The following is a 25876-nucleotide window of genomic DNA, read 5'->3' on the forward strand; positions in this document are numbered from 1 at the left end:
TCATTACAGTTCTTACACCAGTACTGCAATTCAGTAGGTTAACATTTGCCATTTATAACAAGCAATAGAACTTCTTCATGTTGTACCTCAAATATCAGATCTTAAAAACAAGCTAAGCAGAGGTAAATTTACTGCATTGCTCATACATTTTGAATTACTGCTTATCATCATGACATCTTTGGAAACGAATATCTTATTTTCATGGTAAAGTGTATCTGATGTTACCATTTTTATCATAAAGTGCTATCCAACTCATCATTATGCATAATTACAAATCACTGTACCACTCATGTTTACTAAATTTTGTTGAAGTGGTTTTCTAATGTCCAATTTAAAAGCGGCTGGAAGGTAATACCAAAATATCAAAAATATTTCTATTGTTTTCCTTGATTTAATTGGCAAGGGATCCTGAACATATGGAGAAGTGATCTCATTTGCTTTGTTTAGTCAAGGCAGTGGCAATATGTTTCAAGAATCTAGGAAAAGTATTCAGGTCGGGCTATTTACGTAATGAAATTTATATCTGTAAAGTGAATATTCTGTGTCAAGTCAAGCTTATTTTGTACTCATCAGTAAAAGCAAAATTTTCATACCATTTGGAATCAAACAACATTAATATTTGAGAGGATATTTTGCTTGTTTTACTTGAATTCTTTATATGTCCTACATTTTGCTATAAATAATATAGATTAATAGTTAATTCAGATTAAAAGTAATATTTCTTCCATAGAAGAACTAAAGAGTTACTTGACTTTTTCTGAAAAAATATTTGACCAACCTCTGACTTTTGTTATCTGCCTTATCCTTTCTAGTTAGCTTCGTGATATTTCCCTCTTTCAGCTCTTTAGCCTTTTGGCATTCCTCTTTTTTACATTACTAGCCTTTACTCTAAATATACCCTAAACAATACACAAATCAAACTGAAAACCCACAACAGCTGGCAACCATACTCAGTCCTTCCCACAGATCTCTGGGAAGAAACACAAGACTGTGGTCTACCTGGATTGTTTCATCTTTTAATATATTCTACAAATTAATGCATGCATACATAAAACTATATTTCTTAACATCCTTCAAACATTCTGTCTTTAGCTTTTTGCTCTGCCCTCTTGATATTCATTCATCAATTAAAAATAGATCCCCCGCTGTCTTATATTTCCATACCTTTTTTTTATTCTAAAGGTAGTTATCATATCACAGCTATCTCTTCTCTCTTCATGTGGATAATTACAGTTTATATGATCTTTCTTCATACATTTAGTCATCCAGGACAGTGATCATCCTAACTGCCACCCCCTGTGTTCTCTTTATATATATATATATATATATATATATATATAAATATATATATATAAATATATATCAAAATATATATATGTATATATATATAAATATATATATATATATGTATGTACATATACACACATGCACATAGAATTAAAGATAACAGCATTATTGCAGTTGTTGATCTTTTATCTTAAGTTTTCTAAAGTTCTAATTAAACTTCTTGCATTAGGGGGATGAGGAAGCACCAAATAATCCAATGTAGCCATGTATTATATCGACGGTTCATCTTGAAGTGGACATCTTCAGGAATTACATCTGTAACAATGAGTTGTATGACAGTAAACGACTACAAATATAAATGATACATTTTCTAACAGAGAAAATGTGTCACTTATATTTGTAATCTTTTACAGAAGTAATACCTAAAGGTGTCTTCTTGAGGATGAAATGTCAACATAACATATGGAAACATTAGGTGATCTGGTGTTTCCTCATCCCCCTAAAGCAAGAAGCTTAATTTGACCTTCAGAAAACATAAAAAAGATCAACAAATGCAATAATGCTGTTATTTTTAATTCTACATGCATACAAGAGAATCCCCTTACTTCTCCATTATATATATACATATATATATATATATATATCTTTCTATAACCATAGGGATCATAACACTACTATGTATTCCAATTTTGGATAGATAAGATTTTCAATAAGTTTGTCAACAGCATATATATATATATCTTTTTATATCTACATATTTCTAGGCAATTAATCATACATAATCAACACTCCCAGATTTTTTCCTGTTTTGCTTTACTAACTTTTTCATGTCTCATTGTATAACTACTTGGTGGTCTTAATTTTTTGTGCCTATTTAAAACTGTTTACATTTTTGTAATAAATATCTTCTATTTCTAGCTTCATTCATAAATCTTATCTAAATCTTTCTGTAGTTGTGGACCTAATGATGAGTACCTGTAAGTAATGGTCCTGTAAGATGGACATCACCTCCATCTGCACTTGTATCCATGAAGGACTGACTTTCAGTCTTTGCATGGGATCCAGGATCGCTCATATCTATTTCTTGCCCTCTCCTTCCCAGCTCAACAGACATCCCTCTTTCATCCAATTCCCCTTTTACCCTGTTCGTCCTCCTCATTCTTTTACATACCTTTTAGTGTACTCCATCCCCCTCTACCATTGTTTCTTCACTCAATCTTTACATATGCCCAAACCATCCAAGCATTCTTTAATCAACTCTATCTGCCAGCTCTCTTTCCACCCTTACACTCTGCCTCACCTCCACATTTCACACATACACACACACACATTGTTGGATTGATGGCCAAGATTGGAACTGTGGGAAAAAAAAAAAAAATTGTGGATTTCAGCGTTGTGGGAGTACCTGTGTTGTATTACTAGGGAAGGGGAAAGCTTGTGGTGTAGTGATCAGGGGAAAAAAAACAAGGCGAAGGGGAAGCACTATTGAAGAAAATTGGAGGAAATGAGGAAGGGGATGAACATGCCTCAAATGCCAGGGGTGTAAACAATAAATGATGTGCAGATGACACAGCTAATGTCAAACAATAAGGGAATTAAAAGTAGGAATACAGATAAGAGCAGCTCAATGGAAAGTGGAGATAATTACTTCTATGGATTTAATGAGGGAGGAGATGACAACCTCCCCCAATTAGCAGGTCTAGAAGAAAAACTAACAAAAATTAATTAATCATGGGAGGTTAGGTTTAGCCAACTCATGGCAATTATACAAGGAGTTGATAAATTGGAAGAACTAAAGGAGAATCAAAACCTAATTAAAGTAGAAGAATTAAAAAGACAGTTAAGAGAAGTAAAGGATTTGAATGAGGAATTAAAGAGGAATGATAAAGAAAATAAAGAGTCCATAGCAAAGAGGCAAGAGGTTGGAAAAAAGTCCAGGATAACAAAATTTAATTTAGAGATATAGTGAAACAACAGATGAAGGAACACACTCAAGATACAGTTATTAAAGTGATGAGAAAGAAGGAGAATATAGTAAGAGACTTAGCAGATAAAAAGAAATGTATAATTATATTAGGAATGGAAGAGAAGCATAATCCAAATAGGACTACAAGAGTAAGGGATGAGAAAGAAAAAGTAAACACAGTACTAAAAATATTTCAAGGTGAACAAGAAACAGAAAGAAATTGAATAAATTTATAGGCTAGGGAAATACAGTATAGACAAGACCAGACCAATTAAGGTCACAAACGACAGCAGAGAATGTCTTATCAAAAACAGGGAAACTAGCAAAAAGTGATCAGTATAAACAGGTATGGATAAAAAGAGAGATGAATAAAGAGGAAAGAGAGGAAGAAAAAACAAAAAGAATCGAAGTTAAGGAAAAAATGAGAACAGAACAGTCAAAGAGAAATTCTATTGGAGAGTAGTGGATATGAAAGAGAAAATGGTTCATAGTAGAGAAAAAAAAAGAAGGAAAATAGAAAACAGGATGGAGATAACAGTAAACTGTCTTTCACATAGATGGAGTAATAACAGGCTTGAATGAACAGTATGATTACTTGAAGTAAAAAGAACTGGACATAATGGGAATTGTAGAGACAAAACTTAAAGGTCCATTACCACCCAGTGTAGGACATGGTGCATATAATTATTGGATTAGAAACAGAGAAGTAAAACAAGGTGGTGGAGTTATGTTCTTGGTGAAGGATATAAATTTGAGGAATGTTACATATGGAAAGAATAGAATGGAGATGATTATGATGGAAACAGAGAACAGGGACACGAAGACCTGGAAGTTTGTGGTAAATTATGTGCCTTCTAAAACGGCTTCGTGGGAAGAGAGAGAACACAAAAATATGTTAGAAGACATAAATACAATACTAAATAAGATAATGGAAGATGGAGGAAGAATAGTTATAATGGGTGACTTTAATTGTAAAAAGATCTGCTGGGAAGAGATGACAGTGAAGGGTGGAGATGACCTATGGAGAAATGTACTACTTCATATGATTATAGAACATACAATGACGCAATGGATACAAGAGAATACTTGGTATAGAAATGAGGAAGAACCATCGACACTGGACCTAATAATCACATCAGAACCTGAAATAGTGGACAAGATTGAATATAAGATAACACTTAGTAAAAGTGACCACATATTAGTTGAACTGGAACTGAGGAAAAATACATGAGAAAAAATGAACAATATAGAAAGGGACGACTGATGTATTTCCAAAAAAGCAAACTGGGAAAGGATACACGAGGAAACGACAGAAGAGAAATGGAAAAACTTGACAACAATTTATAAAGGAGTGGAAAAGTATGTAAAAAAAAAAAAAAAAAAAAAAAAAAAAAAAAAAAAAAAAAAATTTAAAATGTTGGTACACCAAAAGATGTGGCAAGTTAAAAGACAAAAGGGATAAAGCTTGAATAAAATGGAGGAAAGGCAAAATACCCAAAAAATGGAAATATATACCGGTTATTGAAACCAATATGTACAAGTGCGCAGAAAAGAAAAGAGAAAATATGAAAAGGATGTCAAAGAAAAATGTAAAGATCAACCAAAACTATTTTATAAATTTGTAAAAACCAAACTGAAAACCAAACAAGAATTGGTGAAACTATGAGAAGGAAAAATTGAATACACAGAGGAAATAGAAATGGCAGAAATTATGAACAAGCATTTTAAATCAGTGTTTACAAGGGAGAACATACAACTCAGAGATGTCAAGTGGGAGGAAAAAGTCCCCCCTATGAAAGAGATAGAAGTAACAAGGAAAGAAATAATGAATCACTTAGAGTAATCTTGATGTTAGAAAATCACACGGTCCAGATGAAATGGCAAATTGGATTTTGAGAGAATGCAGGAACAAACTAACAGACAAAATACATAGTCAAATAAACATTTTATTGAAAAAAGGAAAAGTTCCAGATGATTGGAAAAGAGCAAATATAGTACCAATATATAAAAGGGGAAACAAGGAAGACCCTACTAACTATAGACCGGTCTCTCTTACAAGTACGATAGCTAAAATTTGTGAAAGAATGATCAAAATTAGATGGGTAAAGCATTTGGAAAAAAACAATGTACTAAATCCAAGGTAATTTGGATTTAGACAAGGAAGATCATGTGTCACAAACTTGATGTGTTTCTATTCAAGACTAATAGATATAATACAAGAGATGGATGAGGTGATTGTGCATTTCTAGACCTGATAAAAGCTTTTGATAAGGTGCCACAAGAAATTAGAAACAGCAGGAGGAATATAGGACAAACTACTGAAGTGGATGGAAGACTTTTTGCATGTAAGAAAAATGAGAGTGGTGATAAGAGACAAACATTCTAATTGGGATGAAGTGATTAGTGGAGTTCCACAAAGAACAGTTTTGGCCCCAAAAATATTTGCTATATATATTAATTATATGGATGAATTGAAAGTTATATGAGCTTCTTTGAGGACAATGCAAAACTGTTGAAAAAAGTGAACTGAACATTGAAGAAGATTGAGTTGCTGCAGAGTGATCTCAATAAAGTATGAGAATGGAATAGCAAGTGGGAGATGGAATTCAATATTAAGTGTAGTATAATGGAGTTTGGAAGAAGCAAAAAAAGAATAGTGGGATCATATAAACTGGGAGAGGAAAAAAAAAAAATGGAAATTGAGAAGGCTAAGAACAATTAAAGTGGCATTTACATACCTGGACAAAGAAATGAAGAAAATACTAGTCACTTTGATAAGACCAAGATTAAAGTATGCAGAGACAATGTGGTCACCAAGTACAAAAAATGTATAACAAAACTTGAAAGAATACAAAGAGCAATTACGAAATTGGCACCAACGCTCTCAGAACTATCATATGAGGATAGACTGGCAAAACTTGAGCTACAGATATTGGAGCAAAGAAGAGAGAGAGGAGCCTTGATAACTATTTATAGAATCATGAAAGGCATAGAAATTATTGATAGAGAGGATCTAATAAAATGGGATGGTAGAGATACAAGAAGACATGGAAAGAAAATCAGAAAAGACGATTATAGAAGAGACCTGAAAACGAACAGCTTTCTCCACTGGATAATAGACGTTTGGAACAAGTTAGATGAGAATGTGGTGTATGCAAAAACGATACACAAATTTAAAATCAGTCTAGATAAAACGATATATGGAGACGGGACACCACGAGCATAGCTCTCCTTCCTGTAAAATACAATTAGGTAAATACACACACACACATGTTTGCCATATACATAAATGACATGGATGAAGGAGTAGAGTGTTATATGAATTTCTTTGCAGACAATGCAAAAATACTAAAGAAAGTAAAAACTGAGGAGGATTGGAACTCATTACAACAAGACTTGTATAAGATCTGGAAATGGACTCAAAAGTGGAAAGTGAAATTCAATATCAAGATATGTAGTATAATGGAATTTGGAAAAAGTAAAAACAGAATATCGAGAGATTATAAAATTGGTGAAAAAAAGGTCAAAAAAGTAAACTCGGAAAAAGACCTAGGAGAGATGAACAGCAAAGATTTGACACTGGATAAGCATATTATTAGTCAGAGAAACCTACAATTTATTGAGGTCAATAAAAGTGGCATTTCCCTATTTGGATGAGGAAGTGATAAAAAAAATTAACTACACTAATAAAACCAAAACACCCAGTAACAAAAAGAATATAAAAAAATAGAATACAAAGAGCAACAGCAAAACTGGCACCAACTCTTTCCAAAATGACATATGAACTGAGACTGTCTAAATTAGAATTACCAACTCTGGAACAAAGAAGGGAAAGAGAAGACCTACTATCTACAGAATTATGAAGGAAATGGAAATCTTAGATAAGAATGATTTATTGAAATGGGACTATGGAAAAAGAAGAGGACACAAAAAGAAACTAAAAAAAGATAATTACAGGAGTGGAAAAGAAAAAAAAAAAAAAAAAAAAAAAAAAAAAAGCTTCCCACACAGAGTGATAGATACTTGGAACAAATTAGACAAAGAAACAGTGTGTGAAAACATTATTCAAGATTTTAAGAAAAAAATTGATGCTGAGAGATACAAAGATGGGTCACGACGAGCATAGCTCCCTTCCCGTATAATACACCAAGGTAAGTAAATATATATATATATATATATATATATATATATATTATATATATATATATATATATAATATATATATATATACATATATATATATATACATATATATATATACATATATATATATATACATATATATATAATATATATATATATATATTTTATATATATATATCACTTGTGAGAAACATAGTAACACATTTGTAAATCACAACTAACACCACAATTGTGAAAAAAAAAAGTTGGATAAGCGAGTCTACATATTTTGACTGCTGACTGTAATCCTCTTCATACTGCTGAAGTTAGCAGTCAAAATATAAGACCCACTTATTCGACTCTCTTTTTTCTGACTGTGGTGTTAGTTGTGATATGTGTGTATATATATATATATGTGTTATGAACAATATTTTAGATCAAAGGTGTAGTTTACACAGATTTGTAATACCAAATTAAAATTTTGAAAACACAGTGGGGTCTCCATATACAAATGGTTAATCACTCAGTGTGTATGATATTTTGCTTGTTACATCTTTATCAAGCTGTAATAAGCAAAAGTCATACTAATAAAGGCTCTGTCGTCACATGGTGTTTATTTTGGTAATCAATCAATCTATTGACCCAATTTCCCTTGCAGGAGACCCAAGCCTCCCAAGTAACCAACAACAGTCACCAGATTGGCCTGTAAGTCACTCAAGGAAGAAATATTGTACTGTTGCCTGGGTATGGTTAGGATGGGGCAGTGTAAGATGTGTTCAATCTTTTCTGTGTGATGGTTGCATGTGGAGCAGTTTGTTTCAGTGATCAGGATTCTACAGTAGCATTATTTTAATGTTGGATGGTGACCTGAATGTAATCATGCTTCTTCCTTCTCTTGGGAGGGATTTCTCCATAGAGCTGATGCTTGGAGTGGTTTCATAGAGTAGGAAGTTTTTTCACTATTTGTTTTGTGATCTGAGTGTAAATGTGTTTTGGTATGGATGTATTGTGTGATAAAGATATAGTAGATTGTTTTAGATGTATGAGTAGTATTCAGCTGCTGTATTCTTTTTTAGCTGGTTGTGCTTATGTGATGTAATGAGATGAGGGAATGGGGTTAAGTGCTCTTGCATAGAACTGTATACCTATCATTTTCATGTGATTTTCTATGGGAGTGTTTTGATTTCTGTATGCATATGTTTTATTGGGGTGGCTTTAGTGCACCCTGTTATTGTTTTCAGTGCTTTATTTTGTATAGTTTGTAGGGTGCCTGTGTTTATTTTCTTGATTGTTGGGAACCATGCTGTGGAGAAATAGTCCAATGTGGTTCTCAAGAAGTGTTTGCAGATTGTATTTACCTAATTGTAGTATAAAGGAAAGGAGCAACATTCATGAGGTTCTGTCTCTACTCTCCAATTCATCATTCCTAGCCTCAAATTCATGTAATGTTCCAACTTGGCTTATGCCCTATACCCCTGATTAGGGTGTCCTTCTGTTGACCAATGTCCATGCTTGCTACTGATCTTCTTCCCCCATATAAGGAAGGTAGCCAAGTCAAAGGCACGTATCTACTCTCCCCCCCCATTCCACTCCCCTTCCTCCTTCACATCTTAACTCCTCATGAATGACGGGTTATTGCCATATCTCGCACACTGCCCTGGGTCAAAAGCAATGCAGCAAGACACAGTACTACTAATGATCTTAGTATAGTTATTCATTTTTTTTTTTCACTGTCACATACATCTCTCCCATAATCTTAGATATGTATATCAGGTAACAGGTTACTGTGTATCCACACTCCTAGCTATTTTCATTCAACTTTGTAATTTCCTCATTTTTCAATGAGTAATAAACAATTGCTAAGAACACCAGTCTATAATTCAGAGGGAATTCTTGTCTTCCTCATTTGCCCTCTTCCATTTTTTTTTTTTTTTTTTGTAAACTCAGAGTTGGACTGAATCTGGACTCCAAACTGCTCCCTGCATTCCTCGTACCCAGATGGTGACCCCATCAGCCTCAGAGTTTTCTTTCACATCCAGTGACTTCATGTGACATTTCCCTCCCCTCAACATTTGATGTCCTTTCACTAACTATTCTTGTAAACATTATTTTCCTTTATAAAATCACTTCCCTAAGTGAACACAAATTGAAAACTTATTTAATATCTCTGCCTGAGCTGATGTTTCCTTGAAAACTTGTGGCACAATTTACCATTGAGAAACCTAAAGAACTGTTTTGGTTCATCCTTGTATATATCAGCAATACCCTTTCAAGATCCTTTCCGTCTGGATACTTTGGATTCTTCCTTAGTTGTAATGATTTCCCTCTGTGTTATCTCTGATTGTTGTGTGCTTAGTGAATGTGAGTAGCATAGATTATGATGTTCAGTTTCCTGTATTAGTGACATAAATATGCTGTATTTATGTAGAAAATGAAGCAGCTCTATGTATTTGTTTATGGTGCTGCTGATGTTTGTTTGTGGTATGTTTTGAGGATATGTTTTTGGGAGTGCGTGTGTGAGTGTGTAATGGATGTAGTCTCAACTATTTGTGTACTGATTTGTGTCAGTGAGTCTAGTGCATGTGAGGTGGAACCACGTGTGGCATGTATTATACTTGATAGATGTGTGTGATAAATCCATGTGTTTTGTGCATTATGACATGTGCATGAGCTTGAATTGGTTTCTATATCTGTAGCTAGAGGTTGTGGAAAGGCAGGCACTGGGGTACTGACCTTACATGAAAAAAGGAGGAAAAAATACAGGTACAAAAGAGAGAAGATAGGTTAAAAGGAAGTCAGTGTAAGGAAATAGTTTCTAGGCCCAATCTGGGCACAAAGGAACTAATCAAGAGAACTGGAGTGTGTATCTGCAAACTTGAGTGGGACTTGATACCTTCCAGGCTGAACTTCTAGCAATAAACCACAAATATATGTGTGTAAAGTGGCTGAGAGCATTTACATCTGACTCACTTCTCATACTGCACTCAGCTTGTGTTATAGACAGTGAATTTAGCTTACAGGGACCAATGACAGATACCTGCTAGTGGTGGTATAGCAAGACAAATGACAGAGAATTATCTCCCTGCTGTTTATTTTCAAAATGTGTCAACTACCTCATCTCCATTTGGAGATGCAGTCCTGAGGAGCATTGGATTTTCAGATCAGGTTCAAGGTCTCTCAACTTTAACTATATTTCCTCCACCTTTTTGCAAAATGAGAGCTGACAATCAACAATTGTTCCCCTTTTCCTACTATCAGTAAGTGACATAGAAATGTTCCCACACCAATGCAATACACATCAGACAATATTTCTTCCTATAGATGTCTGTAGAACAGGAGGTTTCCAGTCAGTGAAACTTGAGGCAACAATTATTCTTATTCTTATTAAAACATATACCAAAAGGCCCTTTACCCCATGTAAGGGGGTGGTCAAATCAAAGCATATACCCACTCTTCACCCATCACAATTTCTCACATTTCATACTGAAAATAATCATACATACATATACCATGGCTTTTTCCCCCTTTCATAAAAAAATATGTTAAAACATAACAATGAAATGTTCATAGGTAGAGACCCCACTGTATATATTTTAATTTCAAGATCCAGGATCAACTTCCTTTGAATTGTCAGTCTGTTGTTCTTCTTGTGTATTTCTTTACCTTTGCTAAAACATTATAACATAGTCAATATTTACTCTTAACTTAAGAAAGCTGTGTGGTTGAAGTTAGTCATTTTAGACCTTTGGCATTATACAAATCATCTTCTTCTTTCATCATCATATAACCTCATCATTTCATCCTGTTTTCACTAGCAGAGTTAGAAAATTTAGTTACTGCTCATTTGCTTGTTAGCATAAATCTTTGATATTCATTGGTACATTTGGCTTCTAATTTTGGCAGTTTTGAATTATGTGATACTATTACACATTTAGAAATCTAATTTAAGCTAGTACTCACTAACCTTTCATTACATTTGTATTCTATAATGTACAAAAAAGTAAAAAACATATACAATAACATATCAATTGCCTATAATGTACTGAAAAATTAAGAATAACTACTGCAACAGTATAAGAATATTGTAAGTATAATTGTAACATATTATTTATGCTTATATAATCCCATTTTAACTTCATTGAATAAAGTTACGTGATACACCATAATGATCAAATATCAAAAGTGCATGATGGAAAATAATGAAATGACACAGACAAGCCATAAAATGCTATGAAAATTGCATATATCATGACTATAAATGGAACATCCACAACATCAAAGACAGTTTGAATTATGACTAATCTGAGATACTCACAGATTTAAGAAATACATGCAAATTGTACTTTAGGCGGATGTAGGGGCTGAGGCAAAAAATTGAATCACCTATCACTATACTGTACAATATTCTTCAAATATGTAAATATATAGATGTTTATGTGTTATGATAATGATATAAAGTAAGGGTACACCAAGTATCTGAGAGCTGAAACAAGGGTCTCTATGTAAATGGAGACAACGAGAACCTGTGTAGACACAAGAATGTATACTAGAATGAGTATGATTCATTCCTCCTTCTGAAACATCATAAAGGCACAAGGAACAAATGACGAGAGTCAGAATTCACCCTTCAGAATGTTTGGCCGCAGCCTCGAGTGGGACTTGACACCTTCCAGGATAAGAGCACAAGGGACAGATTTTAGAGATAAACAAAACCTTACTGGTCAGAAATCAACTAGCAATACATTGAAGGGATAAATATCACAAAAAAATTATATTTTGAGTCATATTCCATTAATAATTAATGTATTCATTTATATAGGTATCTGTTTTATAATACTAAAATATAGGACTACTGATGTTAAATGTTCTCAGCAAAAGTGCATTTGTTTTATTGTGACTTAGTGCAGCTTAGATTCAAAAGAAAAATGCCATTAGTAAGACTCAAAGAGGCAAAGCATATACCATTTGAATGGTTTTGGGGATAAGTATCAACAAGACCATGCATTCAGTCTTGCAAACTGGAAACATTGACATATCTAATTTCTTATATTGTTTTGCAGCAAAGCAAATTATATGATTTTCAATGATTATAGTTCTGCCTAATCTCATTTAAATAATTCTCTCAGCAAGTTGTATGTATAGATCAAGCTAGGCATATAAATTCAAAGCTGAATGTATTTTTTGGCCTCCTTAAGAATCTTTCAGGCTGAAGTTGGTCTACTCATTGGTGCTTTCCATTGGCTGACGTTTGTAATTGAAAAGAAAAGATAAATGAATAAATTAAAATAATCATAATGACATTGAACAGATAAATAGATAAATCAAGATACTTTTTTAATTAAACAGTGTGTTCAGGGGACAGTGCATATATTTGGAAGCAATATGAGAATTAGTTGATGGATTTGCATATTACAATATCTATCGAAATAATTTTTTGCGATATTCATTAGTAACAAAATAATTCTTCAGTCAGCTTGCCATATTCAATTGTATTTCATACAAAATTGTCTTGTCTAAACATAAGTGCAGATAGAAATTAAATAATCTGTATTCTTCAATAAGAATTAAAATAAAATACTGGTCCCAAAGATCTAAAATATAAAATTAATAGCTAAATAGTAAGAGCTACTTTTAAACTTCATTCTATTTTGTTGAATAATGAAATAAAATAATTCTTAATTCTAGTAGTCTTCTAGTTGTTAATATGACATATCTTGGCAAATTTATAGTATATGAGAGCACCAATGAGTATGGTGGCATTGTTCTGTTTCGACTTCAGTTTGCATAGGTATTATATTATTTTCTTAGTTGTTTAAATCAAATGATAATGGTTTCCATATTTTGTTTACTCTTTATATATATTTCTTCATAACTTTTTAAGGAATTCATACTTGTTCATCAATTGTTTGCAAAATTATTCTTACCTCTTCTTCAATGGAATATAAGTTCATAAGGTTTTATACTTCAATTGGGAGTTAGATGTGCAACTTTTGTGAATAATCAAAGGAAAATATACATTGTTAAGCAAATCATCATATATAAAATTGTTTAATAACTACATATATCAAAAGGCTCTTTCACCTTTATAAGGGGGCTGTAATAACAAAACCTTTTTAATGTAAGTGGTGGTTATTCATGTATGAATCTTTGGATAAAAAAAATTATAAGATCCTTTTCATCTCAAGATATTATTTAGATGATGTATCTATAGGCTCTGTTAGCTGGATAAACTATTCATGATCACTGTGCTGGGCAGACCTGAACAAACTGGCAGTGATTTACTGCCATTAAAAGAAAAAAGGGGAATCAATATGAAACAATATGCAATCAAAACTCAGCACTAAGGGTAACAATTCTTCCCTCAAATGAATAACGGTTCTTTCCTACCTCTTGAGTGAGTACACCTGGCAGTCAAGCTTCATACTCCAACCAGACAGTTGAGCAATCCATTTTACATTCATCAATCCCAACAGATGGAAATGGAACATGATATCTCCTGCTACCCATCATTTCCATATCGCTTGTAGGAATGCATCTTCAAATTTACATTACAGCCATGGCCCTATGTGTTGTGGACAGACCCAAATCACTAACTTCCTGCTGAGCGCCTCAAAGCAGTGCATGGAAGCGCAACAAGCAAGCAATGCAAGACCACTGGGCAGAATGATCTTAAACTTCCCAGCACCTGTGTCTTGGATTTCAAAGGTTAACTATTTCAATTCTTCTGTTAAGCCTTTGCATTAAACCCCAAACAGGGAATAGAGGAAAATTCCTCCTCCAAAACCCTATTCTGGTGTCCTAAGTGGCCTCTTCCTCTTCCTCTTCATTTTCTCATCTGTCCTCTCCTCCTACTTCCAGTTCATCAACTGCAGGTAACGAGATGTCGAGCGACCTTTTCCTGAAATAAAGTATGCAAAAGAACCTGGGTCAGAAAGTGGAGTTTAGGAATAATTTAGGTTGTATTTCTCAAGAAATACAGCTAAATTATACACAGATAACTGTTATGATTTGAAAAAGTTACAATAATTGATAAATTTTGTACTTATTACCAAAGATCAGATGAGTGCAACAGACAACACAATTTAAGCATGAATTGCAAACACGTTTTATAGGAGCATAGATTCTGTTATGTGAAACTTGAAGTGTTAATAAATTCAGAGTGAGACCATAGAATGTTTCACAAATGTGAATAAACACACATAATATATAATGAAAAAAATGGTGAACTTCATCTATATAAACATTCATACATCAAAAGTACAATTGTATATCTCTACCACAAAGGCCATGCATAAGAAACATTACAGTCAAAATCAGAATAACACTGGGTAACATGTATTCCTAAGTAGCAACATACATGCATACATACATACATTTACCAAGGGTTTTTTCCCCCTTACAAGGAAGCTAGCCAAAGTCAAAAGTTATAATCCCACTCCCATCCATTCCACCCCTCCCTCCCTCTCATCTTGGCTCCTCCTGGACGATGGGTCATCTCTGCATCTTGCCCATCACCCTGGGTCAGAGGCAATGCAGCGAGACACAGCACATCCACAGCAAGCCCACTTTATTTATTCATTGACACCCCCCCCCCCCTCTGTTCCTTCATGTAGTAACATTGAAGACGGGGAGAAATCCCTTCAGGCTGTCAAAATATCATTCACATATAACCACTCCCTAGCTCCCCATCCCCTACCCACTCCCTTCCATTCATCACAGTATCATCCATACACACCCATTCTCAACTCACCCCTATCTTCTGCCCTTTTCCTTCCTTCCTCTTGTTCAATGCCCCTTTTACTCCATCCATCCATCTCATTCTCAGTCACCCTTCATGTTCACTCCATCCACCTCTGCCTCCCACATTTCTTTTGCTAATCTTTCTTCACTCATTTTTTCCATGTGTCCAAACCATCCCAATACTCATTATACCCAATAGCAACATACATACATAAAATTAAGAAAGGAGAGAAAGCAAAAGAAGATATATTAAAAATTAACTTCTATCTATATTTCTATATATTTATCTTTCTTCCTATCTATCTATATTCCAAAGGCTTCTTCCCCCTTATAAGGGAAGTAGACAGCCAAGGCAAGCACCCACCCCACCCATCCCACTCCCATCTGTCACCCATTTGTTTCCCTTTAGAATTATGAAGGGTATGAACATTACTGACAAAGATCTATTAATAAGGAATGAAAGAATATCAAGAGGATATAGCAAGAAATTAAGAAGGAAAGCACTATGAAACACAGCTTTCTGCAATGATGTATTAATCTAAGGAATAAGAAGAAATAGTCAAAGCAGACAGCAGAGACGAATTTAAAGCAGTTTGATAACTGGAGCCATAGAAATGGAACTTCATGAGCATAATTCCAAACCTGTACATTACAATATGGTAAATACATGTACACTCACATCCACACAGGCTTTATACTTACATGTATATGTGTATATACAAATATAAACACACCATGGACATGAAAAACTATATGACACTATATGTATTTATGCTCAGTTTTGTTAAAAGATGCTCAGAACTTAGCTTACCATAGTTAGGTAACACTTCATATCTCCTATGAGTATAGATATGACAAGAAAATAGGGCTTCTTGTGAATACAAGATTACAGTACAAAAAGTTAGGTTATTGTCACATTCATATACTCTGTTTAATTGTCTTCTGCATGTTATGACTAGAGGGGATCTCATGAGAAGTATAACTCTGGTAATGTTCCATAAAACTATAAAAGTTATAAAAGATACTAACATGGAAAGCAGCTAGTCAGGCAACAATAGATGAAGTGAGTCAAGCTTTTGGAAGAGTATATATGTAACTATGGCTTTGTCTTCATTATAAGGGAGGTGACTGGGTCAAAAACACCTGCCATAAAACTCACTCATCTACACCTCCTATCCCAGTACCTGAGAGATGAAAGACTGCTCTGCTTTCATGTCACACTGAGAAAGGTAGATCTTAATATTCCTCCTTCCAAGCTTCATAATTACCTCCCAAATAGTATCTCTCTAATTTTGAAGTTATTAAGAATCCAGCACCCAATACTGGAGTATTGGTTTCAGTCAATACTGTACTTCAGGGACTTTAACGGTACCTTTATGGAGCAGAATCCCACAATATCTTTCCTTGTTCAAACAAATCTCCACTCACAGTTGAATAATGAACTCACACTTTCTAGCATTTACTGTCCCTCATTTCTGCTGTTCTGTTTAAGTCTCTTCTAAGTGGGTACTAAATGGGACTGAATGAAAGGACTGGGGATTTCTCTTTTTCTGTTTTTCTCCTCAAAAGAGTCAAGGCCTGGGATGTACATTTTTTTCATTATTCAATTCATTAATGAACTTATTTACCTACATATCTATTTATTCTTTTATTTAATTATTGTTATTATTATTATTATTATTTATTTATTTATTTATTTTTGGGTACAGTTTCCTGTAAAGAAAAAAACTGAGATTGTTACTCTAACAGATAATACAATTTTGGTTTTCATGTAAGTTCCTGTGAATTTGAAATAAATAGAATAAAGAAAAATGCTCTTCTGGTACCCAGAATAAGGGTTGAGAAACTGGATACTGGCACCTTGATCCTCAACCATCACCCTGACTCATCACTTACTAATTCCTAAATTTTTCGACAAACTCCTCTAGACTTTTCAGTTCCATGGAGTATTACCAGGGCTACAATTGTATCATGACATTCTTTGTAGTCATAACATGCATCACAAACACCACAGAGCAATGTACAGCAAGCACTAATTAGGGTAAAATTACTAAACCAATTACACAGGTACTGACAAAAACTTGTAATAGGCATTGTTTTCATGTACCCATTCTGTGAAGGCAACGTACAGTAATCCTGGCTATCCAACATTCATAAAAATTTTGTGCATCAGCTATCTGGATTTGCTGGTTGACTGCATGGTACTTATATGTTTCCTGTGTTATGAGAGATGGGTGTGATACAGGATTCTACATAAAACTAAGTTACATTATGTATGTTTACCCTTCTGCCCCCTACTTCCTTTGCAGACACCCATGATACTCTGCATTCATAAAAATAATTCTTGATCATAGAATTTTGGGCTCTTATGATGTATGAAAATTAATCAGTGTACTCTTTCATCAATCTATCCCTGTTTTTGCACTTCTCCATCCATTTTTACTTGCCATTTTGTTTTTCAAATTAAATTTCCTAGTGAATACATGTACCTTGCATTAGAAACCTGAGGCAATGAAGCTATGGACTGATAAAATGTTTACATAACACATTTATATTTGGCTAAAGGAAGCTAAGAAAGGAACCAATGAGGGTATCTGCATGTGGCAGACTTGCGAGATGGATGTCAGAGAGAATAATTTCTCTGTTGCCCATCTTTAAAACCTGATGGAATCTCTTGCCTCCATCTATAGGTGCAATGCCAAGGTGCTGACACTAATTCTCCAGACCAAGTACATAATCTCTTTATCAACTTTTGCACTTCCTCCAACTTTCCACATGAGAGTTAACACTGGAAACTCATTGCAACAATTATGCATATTCGGAGACATGTAACTATTTCCAATCCTCCGTGATTTATTTATTTTTTCTTTCTTTCTATATTTCCTTTATATAAATATGGTATTAGATAGCCAGGGACTATACTGTACAAAATTTCTTTCGATAGAATTTAATCTGAGCAGAACACGTTAGAAATCAGAGTGAATGACTGAAATTACTTCATGGATGTCCTTTTCGCATTGATGGTGTGCATGCCATTAATATGTGTGTATATGTTATATACACATATACATGTGTAGTAGGTAAAACCCAGATGACCTCTCATTGCTAACAGTAGCTACAATAGGTGGGCAGGAAGCATGGAGGGTCACAAGGGATCATGGTGGTCATAAAAAGGATGGCAGCTCTTGCAGTACTGGGAGTAGTCTTGTCAGGGTTTCCTTGCTGGAGTGTATACAACTCAAATACATTTAAGTTTTAAAACAAGTTTCTGAAAATACTGGTAAAATGGACTGTAATATCTCTTCCACTGATTGAAATACTATTCGGTTTTAAATGTTTAGTATGTAGAGCACTCACTTCATAATTAATTTCTTTGGCAATTTTTTTTATAAATTCATAAACGATTCTCTAAGAGAACTGATTTAAACAAATTATCTTTTAAATATCACATAATCTAAGTTGTTTAGAAATCAATTGTAGAATGAGTACTATTGTGTAGATAATACTTTGTATTTTAATGGCACATGTTTAATACTATAATGTAAGAACATTTGTAAATAAACTATGATTTGAATGGTTGAGACATCTATCTAGAACAAAATGAAATCGAGGTTACCTTTGGCTTATCTATCTCAATGCTAAAATGTAGGGCAATTTTTTTCTGGGTCAAACAAGCAGGTACAGAGGTAACAAGGATATGAACATGTCTTGCAGGACAAAAATAAATGACTAAGTAAGCAAAATAAATGTTGATATATGGAATGCTTGAGGTGCAACAGAAAATGCAATGCTCTAAAACACAAGCTGTGAAAAAATGAACATGCCAGTACACACAGTTGTAGTGTTTGGTAATGCCTCATTAGTGGTGATGTATTGCATTTCATTTTAATCAAATTTTGTTTATCAATTCTATTTTAGTTAAAATTAATTCTAGATGTGGTGATTATTTGCAACTAAGATTTCAGTAATGAAATACATTGACATCATAAAATTTAATGAAAAACTGTGTGAAAGTATTTTACAGTTAATGATTTCAATTATATGAAGATCATAAATTTCTATCATCAGGACCAATATTTACGTTTATGTTTGGGTGACTGTCATGAGTTTGTATATTATTTGCTGAAAGGCTATTGATTATGCATTAGACATCTAATTGACTCCTTGTTCTGAGTGCGCCATCGCAACTATGAGGTACCAAACAAGGCAGCCAGTAAATAAAATTTCACACCAGCTAAGGCTCCAAGTGACTCTTCGTTGACTTCCCACCTACCTGTCAAGATACAATTCATACGAACCAGGCGCTGAATGAGATCTTCCTGCACGAGCAAATTGTTCTTTAATGAGTGAATTGGCCCTTAAGGGGTTCTTGAAGCTATGTTTCCGAAGCATACATTTCACAAGGATAAGTGTGTCTAGTTTTGGTATTGATCGAACACATGCTTGGACTTCTTCCTCAGTAACTTCGATGAGGATACAGTTCTCTTCAGTAGTTGGAAGAAGGTACTGGCCCCCTGCTGTAACCCAAGGATGCTCCTGAAAATTGCCATAAAAAGGGATTAATGTAAATCTAAAAACTTTTTGATTTGTTTCTAGCCTTGAGTATTTTACATGAGAAACCAAAAAAAAAAAAAAAAAACATGTGCTTTGAGTTAAGATTTGTTTTTCTTTCACTCATGTCCCAGTGGTAGGTAGAAAGAATACTGCCACTGACAGTTCCCACTTGGGTTGTAAAAGGCAACTTATATGGGATGGATAATAAGACTAGGCATCCTACTCTCTGTAGCCCTAAATGGTAAATTCCTAAGAAAAAAAGTCAAGGTATATGAGGTTCTGGGAGGAGTTTTCCAACCAGAACCCTAAGGTTTGGGTCTTTTAATGTACATGGATGTGGTACAGATGAGAATAAAAGGAAAGAAATAGGCAGTATGTTTATAAGAAGAAAGATGGATATGTTGGCACTCAGTGAAACAAAGTTGAAAGGGAGGGGTGAGATTGAGTTTGGGAGTGTAGTAGGGAGGGTGTCAGAAGTGAGGAGAGGATGAGGGAGGGAAGGGGTGGCTATGCTAGTGAAGGGATAGGTAGGCATGTGGTGGAGTAGGAGGTCTCTTCAAGTTTAATGTGGATGAAGGTGAAATTGGGAAGGGAGATGTGAGTCTTTGTAAGTGCATATGGCCTGGTAGTGAAAAGAGGGTAGAGGAAAGGGAAGCTTTTTCAACTTAAATGAGTGCAGTGAGGATTTAGGGAGAAATGTCAATGTAGTGGTATTGGGAAATCTTGATCCTAGAGTAGGAGATGGACTAATAGACAGAGTGGTTGGGAAATGTGGAGTGCCAGGAAAAATTGTAGTGGGGAGTTGATGAAGGAGACGCATTTAGAAAGATGATGGTAGCTAACACAGTGTTTAGGAAGAAAGTCAAACATAAGTACATATGGGAGATGGTAGTGGAAGGAAGGGTGGTTGGACTTAAATGGACTATACAGTGGTATTCAGGAGAAGAGTAGGAAGAGTTTTGGATGTACATGCTTTTAGGGGAGAGAGTTGGGGAATATCAGCTAATTTTTTGGTGGAAGGTAAGTTGAGAGTGGAGGATAGATGGAGAAAGAGGAAGAGGACAGAAAGTAGGGAGGTGGTTAGAGTAAATTGTTTAAATGTGAAAGAAAAGGAGTACAAGAAGTTGAGAGAAGAGTGGAAGGAGGTGAAGGATAGTGTAGAGGAAGGAATGGAGGAGGAATGGGGGTGTTCCAAGGAGAGAGTAACAAGATTACAAAGATGGTGTGTGGAACAAGGAGGATGGGAGGGAATAGAAGGAAGGGTAGTGAGTGGTGGGATGATAAAACAAAGAAAGTTTTAGAAGAGAGGAAATGAGCATTCATGGACTGGTTGCAAAATAGGGCATGAGAAACATATGAGAGATACAAAGAAAAAAGAGAAGTAAAACATAAGATAAAGGAGGAAAAAAGATGTAAAATAAGGAAGGAATATGACCAAAAATTTAAAGTAATAAAAAGATGTTTTGGAAGGAAATTAAGAGGGGAAGGGGAGGTGAATCAAGTAGAGAAGAAAAGGTAAAACGTGCAGATGGAGAGATGATAACAGAAGAGGCAGTATTAAGAGAAAGATGAGCAGAGCATTTTGGGGGGTTGCTAAATGTGGAGGAGGACAGGGAGGGAACAGTGGTGGTTGTTGTTGTTGTTGTCGTTCCCTAGACTGTCTGTCCGAGCAGTCCCGTCTCCCCAAGGAATGCCACAGCTGAAACTGGGTTTTCCCACAAATCCTTTATAGAGTGTATGTTGTGTTGTTTGCGTGCATGATTGTGTATAATGCAGTCTTCCATTATGTGTTGTATGGTATGGGGTGAAGTGTTACATACTGGGCAGCTGTTCACAATGCGGTCATCCAGCCTCTTCTGGTAGCTAAGAAGTGCTGGGTGGTGGCCGCACTGCAGTCTGGCCAGGTGGACTCTGTCCTTTCATGGGAGAGAGGATTCAGAAGGGTGGATATCAGGGGGTCTGGCATGCAGCAGTGTGTTGTCTTTCAGTGTGTTAATGGAGCGGTGAGTGATATGATTATGAATATGTTTCCGGAGGCTGGTATTTGGTGGTTGTGGAGGAAGAGAAGAGAGTATCTGTGTGTGAGACAGGTCTTTGGGTGTTGTTTTAATGTTTCTTGGTGTGTGTGGGTGTTCTGCTATGTAGTGTAGCGGGTGTGATGTGTTTGTGGTGGCTGCAGCAAGTGTTTGTGTGCCTCTCATGTCGAGGTGGTCCTTGACTTTGAGGACTTTTGTTTCATGGTGTAAATGGTCTGTAGGTGTTGTATTTGTACAGCCTGTAATTGTTTTTAGGGCTTTGTTTTGTATGATTTGAAGGGTGTTGTGGTGTGTCTCACTGAGATTAGGAGCCCATGCAGGACTCGCATAATTCATCACTGAGCGTATGCATTGTTTGTATATTGTTGTATTAGTTTCTTTGTTTTGTCCAAATGTTGTTCCAGTGATTGACTTAAGTGCATTAAGTCTAGGTGTGCATTTGTTTTTTATGTTTGTGATGTGTTGTTTGAAAGACATGGATGTATCGTATGTTACACCAAGAATTTTCGGTGTGTTTGTGTGTGGTATTAGAGTGTTGTTGATGTAGAGATGAGGTATGTATTTGTGTTCTTTTGTCCAGTTGGTGAGAAGTGTTGCTGTAGATTTGGTTGGAGCTATTTTGAGTCTGTGATGAACCATGTGTTGAGTGTATCAAGGTATGGCTGGATTATTTCTGCAGCTTTGTCTGTGTTACGATGTGTGCATGTGATTGTTATGTCGTCTGCGTAGGAAGAGATTTGTATTTCTGAGGTGTCTGGTGTGGGTAAGTCATGCATGTATAGATTAAAGAGCGTGGGGGATAGAACAGAGCCCTGTGGTACTGCAGCGTCTTCGTCGTGGGACCATCCCCGAACCCCAAGAGTTGGGGGCCAAACAGCGGCAACCAGCCCTGGCAACTGGCTCTACGCAGGTGGCACCGATCCCCAAGAGGAGCTACATCTGCCTTGGGGAGTACCACAGTGGTGGTAGTGGGAGGTGCTAAGAAAATGACAACGATGGATGAGAAAAATGGGGGGAGAAACAAGAAAAAATGAGGTGAAAACAGTTATTAAAATGATGAAAGCAGGTAAGGCACCTGGGATAGATGGGTGTCATGTGGAGTGTCTGAAAAAGAGAGGTACAGTGATGGCGGATTGAGTGTTGAGGTTGTTTAATGTTTGTCTAAATGAGGGTAGAGTGCTGGAGGACTGGAGGAGTGACTGTATAGTTCTGTTTCACAAGGGAAAAGGGGACATGTAAATGTAGTAGTTTCAGAGGGATCACTTTGTTGAGTGTAGTTGGGAAGGCTTATGGGAGGGTTTTGATTGAGAGGATTAAAAGAGGAATTGAGGAAATAATTGGTGTGGAACAGAGTGGGTTTAGGAAAGGTAGGGGTTGTGTGGATAAAATTTTTGTGGTAAGACAGGTACATGAGAAAGCTTTAGCAAAGGGTAAGGATATTTTTTTTTACCTTTACTGATATGGAAAAGGCTTATGTCAGGTTAGACAGGAAAGGACTGTGGGATGTTTTGCAGATATATGGGATTAGAGGAAAGCTGTTAAGGGCAGTCAAGAGTTTTTACAGGAATGTGTCATGTTGCCATGGCTGTTCAATATGTACATGGATGGGTGGTGTGGGAGGTAAATGCAAGGGTAATGGGCAGGGGTTTAGAGATACATACATATACCAAAGGCTTTTCCCCCCTTACAAAGGCATAAAAAACACTCCCATCCCTTTCCAACCCTAAATACTCCATTCCACTCCACCCTCTTATTTTGGCACCTCCTGGATGATGGGTCATCCCTGCATCTCACCCACTGCCCTGGGTCAGAAGCAGTGTCACAGGACGCAACACATCCACAGCAAGGCCACTTCATTAAATCGGCGACCCCTCCCTCCGTCCCCTCATGCAGAAAAGAAGATAGGGAGAAATCCCTTCAGGCTGCATCAATTTATTTCTCATACCTACTCCCTCACCCCCATCCCCCATCCACTCCCCCTCATGCATCATAGTACCATCCATACACAACCATTCTCCATTCACCCCTATCTTCTGTCCTCTCCTGTCCTTCCTCAACAGACATTCCCCTCTTTCCCAATGCCCCTTTTATCCTATCCATCCATCTCATCCTAGGTCAACCTATCATGTTCACTCCTTTCACCTCTGTCTTCCATACCTCTTTTACTAGTCTTTCTTCACTTATTCCTTCCATGTGTCCAAACCATCCCAATTCTCTTTCATCAACCCTATCTTCCAACTCCCTTTCCACCCCCGTTCTCCTCCTCACCTCCTCCTTTCTCACATGATCCAGTCTAGTAACCCCTATCATACCTCTCAGGCACCTCATCTAAAACACATTCAAACTCCTCTCTTATGTTCCATGTTTCTGCCCAGTACAGTGCTGTCGGCACAATCACTCCTTCATACAATCTCCTCTTAGCATCCATTCCCAAATGTCTATTTCTCATTACACTTTTTAATCCCCCAAGGCATTTACTTGCTCTTCCAATCTACATTCTACCTCCATCTTCACTCCTCCCTTTCCTGCCCAAGTATCTAAAACTATCCACTTCCTCCTGTCTCCTGGTTATGTGTGAATGATATTTTGACTCAGCCCAAATGGTTTTTCTCCCCATCTTCAATGTTACTGCATGAAGGGACAAAGAGGTGGGTTCGCCAATTAAATGAAATGGCCTTGCTGTGGATGTGTTGTGTCTTGCTGCATTGCTTCTGACCCAGGATGATGGGCAAGATGCAGGGATGACCCATCATCCAGTAGGAGTCAAGATGAGAGGGAGGGAAAGGTGGTGAATGGGGATGGAATGGGTGGGGATGAAATGGGTTGAAGTGGAGTTATGCTTTTTGGCAACACTCATTGGGTCCTATCTCCTACTTTCCAATTTATTATACCCAGCCTCATTTCATGTACTAGTGTGATGGGTGTTTGATCCTTTAATTTTCATGTGGTGTCCTATGGGAAGGATTATGGTTTCTGTATGCAGTTATCCAATTGGGTTGGTTTTGGTGGATCCTATTTTTACTCCCAGTGCTCCATTTTGTAAAGTTTGTTAGTTGTTTGTGTATCATGGCATGATACTGTCCATGGGGATAGAAGTGTTGGTGAACTGTTGACACAAAATATTTTCTCATTATATCTAAATATCATTGAATATCTGATTTGTCCCAGATTGGAATATATTACAGTGGTGTGGTGATAAGATTTTGCAGATTTTGTTTGGGCTAATACCATATAATTTTATTCAAATGGGATAGAAAGGCAAAATGATGTCTTGATTGATCTAGCCTCTACTTTATGTAAGGTATATTTCTCAGCTGAAAATAACTTTTCAGAAATAGCTAGGGCAAAATATATAGAGGATATTACTGGGCTGAAGAGATTAAACAAGGGTGGGAGACAGAGAGAAAGAAAGAGAGGGAAAAGGAGGAAGAAAGAATGAAAAAAAAAAATCCTTACCTTGATTCCTTCCAGTGTGAGCCTCTCTTTAGGGTCCTTCTGTAGCATGAGGGCAATGAGGTCTTTCAAGTCTTCACTAATGAATGGTGATGTGGGAAAGACGAGAGGACTGTTGCGGATCTTATTGTAGAGTGCTACTATGTTCTCCTCATGGAATGGCAGCTTGCCATACACAAATGCATACAATGTTATTCCCATCGCCCAGATGTCTGCTGCCTGCCAAGACATATTTTATCATCAACCATTGCAAATTGCTCATTACAATTATAGAGTATAATTGTGATTTACTACAACTGTAATGCCAGGATTCCAGATTCTATTAATTGTATATGTATATTTATAGGGTTAGGAGCACATCATGAATCTAATTAGACATAGGCTGTAGGACACATCACCCCTCTGGGTCCTCTCCAAAAATGCAAAAGTGACATTTTCCATGGATGAAACCACCTTTCCACCCCTACCACACCCTCCCGGTTTTAGTGGGAAAAGATGCTTGCCCCAAGCTGGGGGTAGATAGTTTGGGTCTATGAAGTCGGAACTAGAGATTGTTTCTTTATAAAAATTCTGCATACAAACAAAAGGAAGAGAAGACTATACAGGCTCCATAACATAGGATTTATATGATACCCTCAGGAATATCCAAAATAGATGAGGTCGAGCTAAGTAGTTTAATGGAAAGAGGTTTAGGAGTGGGAAGGCATGGTCAGAGGGA

General features: G+C 36.0%; 1 protein-coding gene across 7 annotated transcripts in view; it reads right to left on the minus strand.

Annotated features, from left to right (window-relative positions):
• Positions 1–7637: 7637 nt before the first annotated feature.
• The window catches only part of LOC143022785 (calcium/calmodulin-dependent protein kinase kinase-like), a 745076-nt gene continuing 726837 nt past the window's right edge, over positions 7638–25876 (minus strand). For 5 of the 7 annotated variants that reach the window (XM_076181463.1, XM_076181535.1, XM_076181403.1 and 2 more), the window contains 3 exons: positions 25162–25377; positions 19389–19651; positions 7638–14273 (listed from right to left, as the gene is read on the minus strand). In XM_076181463.1, coding sequence (XP_076037578.1) covers positions 14207–14273; positions 19389–19651; positions 25162–25377 — 546 coding nt within the window. In that variant the 3' untranslated portion in view covers positions 7638–14206. Of the gene's footprint in view, positions 14274–18727; positions 19652–25161; positions 25378–25876 lie in introns of those variants that run through there. The other 2 variants (XM_076181237.1, XM_076181293.1) reach the window with 2 other exon arrangements.

The sequence above is a fragment of the Oratosquilla oratoria genome, chromosome 1 (assembly GCF_046742065.1).
Source record: "Oratosquilla oratoria isolate Oo_2021 chromosome 1, ASM4674206v1, whole genome shotgun sequence".
In the NCBI taxonomy this organism is placed as follows: Eukaryota; Metazoa; Arthropoda; class Malacostraca; order Stomatopoda; family Squillidae; genus Oratosquilla; species Oratosquilla oratoria.